This window comes from Phoenix dactylifera, unplaced genomic scaffold (genome assembly GCF_009389715.1).
Source record: "Phoenix dactylifera cultivar Barhee BC4 unplaced genomic scaffold, palm_55x_up_171113_PBpolish2nd_filt_p 000421F, whole genome shotgun sequence".
Classification (NCBI taxonomy): Eukaryota; Viridiplantae; Streptophyta; class Magnoliopsida; order Arecales; family Arecaceae; genus Phoenix; species Phoenix dactylifera.
Genome location: NW_024067859.1, coordinates 78,341 through 90,427, shown reverse-complemented (window position 1 = coordinate 90,427; position 12,087 = coordinate 78,341). Strand labels below are relative to the sequence as shown.

Sequence of the window (12,087 nt, the reverse complement as noted above, 5' to 3'; positions counted from 1 at the left end):
CATGTTTGCTTTCACAAATTCTTTGGTGTGGATTGCATGTTCCATAGAAGCATTTTTTTGCTTTAAAAGGTATGAGAAAGACTTTTTTTAAGCAACAACAAACATGCACTAAATCAGACCATGATACTTAAAAAATCAAATTTGCCCAATATGATGTTATTTTAATGTCAAAACTTGATCTGTTTTTAGGTAAGAAGCTATGAAGGAAGCATGTCGAGGAGTCGAAGCCAAAGCAGGGAGCCCTAGTAGGAGCAGAAGCCCTAGACGGAGTCGGAGGTGAATTCTTACTTTTGCATATCTGCATAGCTGGAGGTCCTCTTTTCATTTACAATTTATTTCATTTTTTTCCCTCTACAGCAAGTCAATGGGAAGGCCTGTCCTCTAGATCACCATCAAAATCTGTTTCTCCAAGATCCAGATCTGTTTCTCCTGCCAGATTTTCAAGGTAGTTTATAAGTACATATGATAGGTTGTATAAGTTCTGATATTGAAACTTCTATTATTTTATTATCAATCAATCTTGCTAATCCCTGCTGTTTTAAAAAAAATTGAATATGCAGATCAAGATCTAGGTCGAGGTCAGGCTGATTGTGACAGGTAATCTCTTCATGTTGCAGTTTTATGGCCTTATCTACCCTTAACACAATTGCAAAATTTGTGCTGTGAGAGTATATTTTTGGATGCCTTTCAGTTATTGAAGCTTTAATGCAAAACCCAGTCAAATAGTCCCTTTCATACAATAGTGTCACATCACACTAGCGATAATAGAGATTAGAAAGACTACTATTTACATTTAGACAGTTTGTTGGATGGATACAAATTATGTTACATAAGCCAAAATGTGAAATAGGTCTTGTTTGACATTATTTAGAGAGTAGAGCTTGTAGAGCTTTTGGCAATAGAGCTTTCACTAGTAAAGCTTTTGATAAAAAGCTGTTTGTTATTTCGTAATAAAATTGGGAAAGTACTTTTATTATTAGGATATGATAATAAAGGTCATTGCATCGTGCTTTCAATTATCCAATTGATATACTATCAAAAAACTGCTATTAAAAAGTAGTAATTTATAAATTTTTTGTTTGATATTTTATTAATAAATAAATAATTTTTTTATATTTATTAGAATAATAATATATTATAAGATTATTATATCTTGCTATAATATAATAATAGTGATGATAATATTATAATAATAAATACGATTATATTTATATTATATTATTATTATATTATATTATAATATTGTTAATTAAATAAATTATTTCTTTACATTAATCCAAATAATAAATAAATTAATTTTTATGGTGATTACGAAATAATAAATCATATTTATAATTGCAAACTGGATATTTTTTATTTTAATAGCAATATATATGTTTGACTTTGTTATGCGGATACAAATGGCAATAAAATTGTTCATATATCTGCAATTAAAAGAAACATAAATGTTCACTGATATTTCTAGATATCCATGTTACAAGCGTAAATAAACAAGTTAATGTTCAAGAAGAGCCATAATACGATTATGCAAAACATCCAACTCATGGTTATTTAATGTTTGACTTTGTTCTGCACTTTGTTCCCGTAGTTCTTCAATCTCTAAACCATCAGGAGGGAGTAGATCCTCATCATCATCATAAGGTTACACTCAAAATTCTTAATTGCATGATTATGGCAATAAAATGATACCAACTTAAATAATTATGGCAATAAAAAGTATTTTAAATTATTTTAAAAAATGTTAATGCTGAGACTCGAACTCAAGTCTCTCGGATGAGATTTTGCCCCAAAAAATAACTTTTGACTTATCTGAAGTAGATTTTTGCCCAAAAGCTCAAAATTGGAGCTTTCCCTAGTAGACCCTGTTCAGCTTTAGGAGCCGAAAAGCTATTTTTAAATTTTTATCAAATACCTCAAAATCATCCAAAAGTGCTTTTAGCACTCCAAGAAGTGTTTTTTGGCCTTATAAAAGCAATGACAGGGCGATAAAGTGAATAATCTCATGATTGGTTGCTAATCATTTTGGATTTTTGCCCCATTCTTGGGGGAAGAAAAATAAAAAAAAAACTTGATTTAGACTTATGCAACTAGATTTGTTCTTGATTCTAAGTTACTGCTTAGTAGTGGATCTTTGTTTCTCTTGATTCATTCATTCATTCAATTGTGCATACATTTTCTTATATTTGCACAGCAAAATGTGCTCTGATCTCTTTAATGCAAGCAAAGAGAAAAGTTATAAAAATCTTAAGAAGAATAATAATCTTAAGAAATGAACTGATATTCCAGATCTATAAAGGCCTTCATGCTCCACAAGTTGTTACCATGAGCATGACCCTCAGCATGTTAGATCCTCAAATCCACCAACATCAGTATATACTGTGCATATAACCTTGAAAAAGTCCTTAACCTTTTTCTTTATTTTATTTTTTAAATTTAATAACAGATTTACTCTACATATATAACATGTGAGCCAACTTGGATCTGACTTGGTTAGGACATGTGCAACCTATATGTTAGTGATGTGGTTTACATCGGAAGTTTCTATGAATGGTGAGTTCCAAGGAACCAAGGAGACTATGTCCAGGAACCCATATATAGTTGTGCCACATGATCCTACCTTGTGTGTAAATCAAGATGGGCTTGAATCATAGGAGCCGTTGGATGCCCATATTATGGTAGTGGGCTATTCTGGTTTTGTGGGCCAGTAAGGTGAGTTGCGCCAATTTTTTGGGCCAGCAGGCGTGGCCTAGATCTGATAAATTAACTGATTTAAAAATTGGATGGGCTATGGGTCTTATTTTTCCTACGCGGCCTTAGCCATGTACTAACCTGGTCTAAACCAGTTGAACCGTGAATGACCTGATCCAGGGCAACATTGGCTCATCCAAGTCTTGCCTAAAACCCATTGCTATTGTTAATGTTTGTATCAGTGGCATTAGTAGCAACCTTGATTGACACACTCTTACAGCTCTCTCTGCTTGGTATATATCAGTATTCTTTTTTCTATCATACATGGATTAGGTACTTATCTTTATCTTGCATTGGAAAAATCTACCTGATCCACCTGTTTTGAATGCATTGGTTTTGGGATTGGGTCATGCTTGACTCTTTCTGGCCAAAATGATTGGCCCCACAGAAAAATGGGTTGGTCTGGGTCATGCTTCTCCCCCAGTCTGGATGCCTTGTAGTTCTTGATGTAATCATCCATACCTTTTTTCAGTCTAGGTGCGGTGCATGAAATAGGTTGTGACTGGACAGATAATAGAATATTTGCAAAGTTGGGCATTATCATTAGATTGGTAGGTGAGAATTAGTCAGCACTATCAAGTTATTATAGTATCTAGAAGGAATTATAAACATGGTGAGGGAAAAGGAAAATGGCATGCTACACCTGTGACATGCAATTTGGTTTTCCATATTTGTGAAGAGGAATTTAAAGTAGGCTTAATTTTTCGTGCAAAATAAGGTAGGAACATTTTCAAAGGGCATCCCAATGCATGAGGCTAGCTGAATATTAAGGGAAAAGAAAATGGAATGCTCCACCTTTGACATGCAATTTGTTTTTTTCGTATTTGTGAAGAGGAATTAGAAGTAGGCATGGCTTTTCTTGATGTGCAAAATAAGGTAAGAACGTTATAAAAAGGGTATCTCTAGTGCATGAGGCTCTCACCTCTGTGGGGTCTGTGAAGGGTCAAATGTATATAGCTTTACCTCGCATGAAGAGAAATTTTTATGTTTTGAACCCATGATGCCTAGCTCACAATGGAGCAACATTGTTTCTGTGCCAAGGCCCGCCCTCAATAAGGTATGAAATTAAGATCGTAAAGATAAACAGTGCAATAATGATTGAGGGTGCAATTGGTCCTGTTAAATTGGTCTGCATAAATGCTCAAAATTTGTGCCATTCTCGTAGACTCTATAGATGTCCACTTAGTTGTTTCTTAGCCAAGTTATGAAGGTTCAAGGGGCACCGAGATGCCAAGTTCTCTTGTAGCCTAGGTTCAAGGTGCCAATGAGGCACCTGATTTGGTGAAGGCGCCAAATACAACAAAAGAAGAAAAAGGGAAAATACAACAAGGAACTTATAATGTGAACATATCTGACAATATAAATATCATAAACAACACAGATTCATTGACACATGTGCAGTGCATATAGAAACACCTAGGTAATTTACTAATTTTAGCCACACCCATATGATGTCGGACAATTACATACCATGGAGACATAGTCATCATATGAGCACATGCCCAAGTTCACGAAAAGTCATAAGCAGAAACACCTGCACAAATACAGGTTACACAATACATACTATGCATAACAGTTATTTATTGATGAAAGCCAGAACTTATTTTAATAATTTGTCTTAGTTAGATATTTATATTTTCCCCCAACTTTGGACAATTTTATATTTACAAGAAACTGGAGCTGAAACCACTAAAGCTGTCAAAACTTGAACTTGTTTGGCCCACTAAAATGCAAAATTAAACCGAAGCTTTGAACCTTGAACCCTTTGCCTATCTAAAATTACATGGAAAAAATCTTGTTAGGCTTTTGGAATCTTGACATCTTAACACTCTTTCACATTTGACACCCTATGAACACATGTTTTGAATCCTCTTTGTTTATCTTAGTTATGGGGAAATGAGTTTATAGGTTCAAGCCTAACAAAGATAAATTAATGTCAAAAGTTACCATGGTACTCCTGTAATGAATTCCCATCCTTGGTTTATTCAAGATCGCCTCTAGGCAATTTTGATTTTAAGAACCAAGTAACTAATTTTCTTTCTTCACGTGTCTCCTAAATAGAAATGCACCAAGATAGATCAACTCAACAAATTAAGTAAAAGCACTACGAGAGTCCTCTTGCTTCTCTTTGTAAGTCCATGTTAGAAACCTGATATACTATGGACGTACACCATCCTGGATTTTTTTCATGTACCACACCATCCTCTAGTTGAAGTTATTGGTAAGTAATTTTGGTTGAAGAAGGTAATTGATATTCCATAGATTGGATTAACATATGGAGGGACAGTTTTTCAAGAGATTCTTGTTGCTCTGATCTTCTGACCAAAAGTATCTATTGACATATATTTTTCAAATCAATTAGTGAAACAGTAGATGCCCTACATGCCAATCGCAATATGTATTGCGAAGGGTTTTTCTTTTTGATTTGTCCAAATCATATACATGACATTTAAATATGAATAAAGGCATTGTGTTTTATCATATGCTGTTGATTATATTTGTGATAAAACCCTTAGATTAGAGCAATGGTTTTGAGGCTATGATGAGATCATACTAGTGAGACCTAAAATCCTAAAATCCTAATCTTAAATATTCCCAGTCATTGGTACATTGAGTCGGGGATCAATGTTTACCGGAAAGACTGGCACGTCTTATGTATGCTCGATGTAGAGGATGATTGATTTCACAAATCATTTGTGTAGAGACACTAATACAAAGATGTGGGTGCTCATTAGAAGAATGAGTTCACTGAATTGACCTACAAAGAGAAATCTTATGAAGTCTTACTTACATGTCAAAAGATGATTCTCTTAGTGGGAGTTGTGCAACTGATCCTATGACCTGAGATCACCATGGTATCTTGTGCACATGAACCCATATTTTGGTTTACACTCATTCATGACAATAAGTTGTGTACGAGGTCTTCTGGATATGGTGAATTGTGTACGAAGATTATGAGTAGGTCAACAATGAATTAATCACTTCTAGTAAGAGAAGATAGCATCCTATTTATTCTAATCATATGATAATTCAGAAAGCCTTTGATCAAAGCAGAATAAAAATTAGAAAGAGTTTCTAATGTTTCATTATTTGAATTATCATTAAAAGATTGAGAAAAATATGAATATGAAATTGAGTTTGACATATATTCATACTCATATACATATTTGGGATGCAGTTTGATTAAAGGATTGAATTGCACGGTAACTTGCCACTGAAGGGTATTTTTGGTATTTCCACCAAATTCCATATTTTTCGGGTAGACATGATATGTTGCTAGACGTCAATCTTGTCTTATAGGTTTGATCGAATTAAAGAGTTTAATTCGATCACCAATTAGAAAGGATTCTAATTATTAAGTTCGGGTTCACGCAGTTTGGACTTAAATCGATTAGAAGAGTTCTAATCAAGTTGGGTCAACTCGCACTCACACCTATTGCTGGCTAAGTATGGAACCCAATGGGTCACACACAAAAAAACTTATCAAGGATCTAATTGGATTAGATCATGTTTGCAAGATAAACATCCTAGCAGGTGTTGCAAACCTTAGCTCCTGATTCGAATTGGATTCGAATCTGATTCGAATTGGATTCGAATCTGATTCTTAATTGATCTAATTTGATTAGATCATATTCTAATATGGGTTAGCCAAGAGTTGGCACCTAATTGGCTTGGTTTGAGTCTAATTGGATTAGATTTGATAAATCATTCATTTTTGACCGTTGGATCAACATTTGGATGAAGAGATGGATCAAATGGATGGCGCCATGAATTGGAGCCATTGGATTTTCATCATAGGATGATGGGAGATCATGATGACGTGATGGATATCATTGGGAGGCGTGGTGATGAAAAATAGGTGAAGGAAAGAGAGAGAATACGTGAAGATTAAATGGATAAGGATGAACCATTTATTTGATCTTATCCATTCCCTCTCTTCTCTCTTCATCACGCCTAAGGATATGTGGCGCCCTCTTTCATGGCCTTTGGATCATCATCAACCCTTGATGAATGGATAAGGTTGGTTCCTATTTTTCATGCGTGAGAAGAAGGGAAGAGTACGGCGCATTTCATGAAGAGGTGCTTAGGGAATGAAGCGCCATATCATAAGCGCTTGATCTTATCCTAACCACTTTTGATATGCCCTCTCATCAAATGACGCCTCCGTTGATCTCACGCCCCTCTTCATGCATGAATGGATGGCTACAATGCATCCGTACGCCATCTATAAATAGGGAATGCTCCCGGTGTTTTCTAATTATCGGAAATCAATCCAACTCTCTCTCTCTCATATCCCTTCTTTCTTACATTAGTTTCCTTCTTTCTAGGATTGCTTCTAGGGTGTCCTAATCCAAGACAAGGTGGTCTTCTTTAGGACAAAGAATTAGAAGTGATTTTAGAAGGTGAAAGAAAATTAGAGAGGAAAGAAAGCAAGCCAATTGAGTTCTTTAGAAGAATTCTGCATTAAGGATCAAAAGTCTTTGGAGCTAAATCTTGATCAAGTTTTTTGTGTGGATCACCATTGGAGGGCGGACACTTGGACGCCTCGTGGAGATTGTACACTTTGGATTAGCGTTTGAGGTATTTTACTAATTCTGCATTTATATTATATCATTTGATTGTAATCATTAAGGTGATCTAGGCTTAAAAGGGTTTCATGCATAGGGACTTTATTAAGAAAATTTTAAAATTCCTAGCTTCCGCTGCGCATTATAACATGCTAGAACCCTTCAGTGGTATCAGAGCCGTCCTTAGTTGGTTCAATCAAATAATAATGCATGATGTATGATTATTAATTTACTATGAGATAGTAATGTCGTATGCTTAATGAAATGCTGAAATATATGATTCATATATGATGTGATATGTAATAAAATGTCATGATATGAAATTTTCCATATGAAGATATGTTGAAGCATGTTAATTGATTCATCAATTGCTTATAATTTATACATGCTATGAGATAGCCATGATGCATGATAGTTTATTTTAGACATGTTAAATATATGTTACAATTAAAGAATGTGCTAGAGACTAGTAAGCCCTCAATAAAAATTATATTAAGTCATAGTGTTGAAAAACTTTGAGCTAACCCATTCTAGAACAATTAATCTAATTGGTGTCTAAGGAAGCACTAAAGGTGGTTCTCTAATAGGACCTACTCTCTGAGTAAGGGGAGCCTCCCACCTGCTTACCTGGCCAATTGTTTGATTACCTATTATGGATAAGCTTAATATTTATATAACACTATGATAGCCTTCCTTCATGCCTCGACATTATTATGTCAAATCCATGCTAGTTTGTTGTGCTAACACAAGGCTTGCTATGGGGACTGATTTTATATTGTCTTGGTGCATTAAGATGCTTATGGCATATTTAATATATTGCTTTGTTGTGCAACCATAAGGGCAATATTATTCGAATATGACTATTATGGAAATGAAGGGTTTTGACTTAACTAAAACATTATTGTTTGTTGTGCTAACATAAGGCAATAAGTGTTTTAAGAGGACAAGTAAAGTTGAGAATTGCATGAGATGCAACTGGAAAGAGTTTCCTACCTTTGAACTCATAAGAGTTTGTTGTGTAACCACAAGGTTTTTATGATGAATCAGGATCTCACCCTACTAAGAAAATTATATTTTCACTTTATCATAGGAGAGGGCTATGATATTCGATAAAAATAGTAGGAGACAAATTAGATTAAAGTCCTAGTCTAATTACATATGTGTCATCATGATTGGTCTGCTTATGTTAGTTTTGTTCTTTATATATGTAGAATAAAATTCTGCATAAATGGCTTCTTCACTTTCACTAAGAGGCATCTTAGATGCCAACAAGTTGACTGGTCCAAACTATGTGGACTGGTTGAGGAATTTAAAGATAGTACTCACTCAGGAGAAAATTTCCTATATACTTGAAACCCCTGATCTTGGATCAATAGGGGATGATGCTACTAAAAGTAGTAAGATAAAGAGGAAGAAAGGAAAGAAAATCTTCGGATCAAGTACCTGTTTCCATTGCGGTAAAGCTGGCCACTGGAAAAGGAATTGCAAGAGTTTTCTTGCAACTGTAAAGCCTGATGCAAGAGTTGCATTAAAGGTATGTTTATGTTACATGCCAACTTGTCATTAAGTTCTTCAAATTCAAATTCATGGGTATTGGATACCGGCTGTGGTTTTCATATGCAAGTCATTGCATGGACTACAGAAATTAAAGTTTGAAGAAAGGTGACTTCGAGCTGTATGGCGCTGGAGGAAGTCCATCCAGGCTGAAGCTGTTGGAACCTACAACTTAGAGTTACCTTCGGGAAGCTCCTACAATTAGAAGATTGTTATTATATGCCCAAAATTATTAGAAATGTAATTTCATTCCTTTGTTATTAAAGAAAGGATTTGAATTAATGGAAAGGCAATGGTTGCTCTATTTTTTTCTAATAAGCATCTTTGCAATGGCATTATGGAAAATGGTCTTTAATGACAATTTTCATATTGATAAAAGCAATAAAAGAAAGAGAGAAGAGTGAATAATACCCTCTTTGGCATTGCCGTCTGGTCATAAGTGATCAAGAATCACAAGTTATACAAAGAGAGTTCTTTGATCCTTATGATTATGAATCATTAGGAACTTGTGAATCTTGTCTTATGGTAAAATGACTAAGTCTCCATTCACTGGACATGGAGAAAGGGCAAGTGAGTTATTAGGACTTATACATACAGATGTATGTGGTCCTATGACAACTCCAGCTAGAGGTGGATACTCTTACTTCATCACATTCACTGATGATTTATCAAGGTTCGGATTGTGTATCTTATGAAACATAAATCGAAGCTTTGATAATTTAAAGAGTATCAAAGTATGGTTGAAAACAAACTGAAAGTGTATTAAAATCCTTCGATCTGATCGAGGAGGTGAATACCTTTCTAGTGAGTTTTTAAATCATCTTAAAGAAAAGGGCATTCTCTCTGAATGGACACCTCCGTATACGCCACAATTAAATGGTGTAGCTGAACGGAGGAATCGTACTCTATTAGATATGGTAAGGTCCATGATGTGCTTTACTGATCTTCCTATTTCTTCTGGGGTTTTGCCTAGAACTGCCACAATGTTAAACAGGATACCTTCTAATCTGTATCTAGTACTCCATATGAGATATGGAGAGGAAAGAAGCCAATCTTAATATTTTAAATATGGGGTTGCCAAGCTTATGTCAAAAGAAATTTTGGACATAAGCTAAGTGCTAGATCAGATAAATGTACATTTGTAGGTTATTCCAAAGAAGTATGGATATCTCTTCTATCATCCTACTGAAAAAAGTTTTGTAGTAGGCATGCCATTTTCTTAGAAAAAGAGTTTATCTTAGAAAAGGGCAGGAAAGAAAATTGAACTTAAGAAGTTCAAGACCTACAAATAGAAACACAAGAAATTCTTCAACCAGATGTACCCATGATGAGGTACAACCACAACACACATCTCCTCTCCGAAGGTCAATAGAGTGCAAAGAGCACCTGAGAGATATGGGTTCATCATTGAGAATGATGAAGCCCACATTGTTCAGAATAATGATCCTCTGACCTATTCGGAAGCTGTCATGAGTAGTGACTCTGACAAATGGCTAGAAGCCATGAAATCCGAAATAGATTCTATGTATACCAACCAAGTATGGACTTTGGTTGATGCACCAGAGGGTGTAAACCCTATAGGTTGCAAATGGGTCTATAAGAAAAAGATTGGAGCAGATGGCCAAGTAGAAACCTACAAGGCTAGATTGGTGGCAAAAGGTTTCAGGCAAAAGCAAGGAATTGACTATGATGAAACTTTTTCACAGTAGCTATGCTCAAATCTATTCGGATTTTGCTTGCAATAGCTGCATACTATGATTATGAAATCTGGCAGATGGATGTCAAAACCGCCTTCCTTAATGGTATCTTGAGGAAGAGGTTTACATGACACAGCCAGAAGGATTTGTCTCAAGTAAGAGAGCAAATCAAGTATGCAAGCTTAAGAGATCCATTTATGGATTAAAGCAAGCATCGAGGAGTTGGAACATCCGTTTTGATACAACAGTCAAAGAGTTTGGTTTTATCAAAAATGTGGATGAACCATGTGTGTACAAGAAGACTAGTGGGAGTGCCATTGTCTTCTTAATATTGTATGTAGATGACATACTGATCATTGGAAATGATATTCCAATGTTACAATCGGTCAAGACTTGGCTGTCAAAAAGCTTTTCCATGAAAGACTTGGGAGAAGCATCCTATATACTTGGTATAAAGATCTATAGGGATAGATCTAAAAGGATGCTAGGCTTGTCCCAGTCTAGGTACATAGATCATGTTGAAAAGATTCAGCATGGAAGAAGTAAAAGAGGTTACTTGCCTATGAGTCATGGCATACGTCTCTCTAAGAAGATGTCTCCTAAGACATCTGAAGAGAGAATAGAATGAATTCTATTCCCTATGCTTCGGCAGTAGGATCGATTATGTATGCTATGCTATGTACTAGGCCTGATGTTGCTTATGCCTTAGGCATAACAAGTAGATTCCAGGCTGATCCAGGAGAGGATCATTGGATAGCTGTGAAAAATATTCTTAAGTACTTGAGAAGGACTAAAGATATTTTTCTAGTTTATGGAGGATCTGAGTTGAAACTAGAAGGATTTTCTGATTCTAGTTTTCAATCAGATCCAGATGATAGCAAGTCCACTTCAGGGTATGTCTTTACCCTAAATGGTGGTGCAGTGAGCTGGAAGAGTTCCAAACAGCAAACTGTAGCTGACTCAACTACTGAGGCAGAATACATTGCTGTAAGTGAAGCCGCTAAGGAAGCTGTCTGGATGAAGAAGTTCATCTCTGAGTTAGGAGTAGTTCCGAGATTGCTGGACCAGTCCCAGTTTATTGTGATAACACTGGAGCTGTTGCTCAAGCGAAGGAACCAAGGTCTCATCACAAATCCAAGCACATTCTAAGACGCTTCCATCTTGTTCGAGAGATTGTCGAGAGACAAGACATAGTCATTGAACGAGTAGACACAAGAACAACCTAGCAGACCGTTCACTAAAGCTCTACCACAACAGCAGTTCGATCGCCACCTCGATTGTATGGGGATAAAATATAAGAGCGATTGGCTTTAGTGCAAGTGGGAGATTGAAAGAGTAGATGCCCTACAAGCCAATCGCAATATGTATTGCGAAGGGTTTTTCTTTTGATTTGTCCAAATCATATACATGACATTTAAATATGAATAAAGGCATTGTTTTATCATATGCTGTTGATTATATTTGATAAACCCTTAGATTAGGCAATGGTTTTAAGCTATGATGAGATCATACTAGTGAGA

The 12,087-nt window shown here is 35.6% G+C and overlaps 1 protein-coding gene across 5 annotated transcripts in view; it reads left to right on the top strand.

Moving 5' to 3' along the window:
• Positions 1-12,087, top strand: part of LOC103720178 (serine/arginine-rich splicing factor SR34A-like) — a 47,009-nt gene that overhangs the window by 32,290 nt on the left and 2,632 nt on the right. For all 5 annotated transcript variants that reach the window (XM_039118816.1, XM_039118817.1, XM_008809773.3 and 2 more), the window contains 3 exons: positions 190-276; positions 358-445; positions 561-597. In XM_039118816.1, coding sequence (XP_038974744.1) covers positions 190-246 — 57 coding nt within the window. In that variant the 3' untranslated portion in view covers positions 247-276; positions 358-445; positions 561-597. The remainder of the gene's footprint in view (positions 1-189; positions 277-357; positions 446-560; positions 598-12,087) is intronic.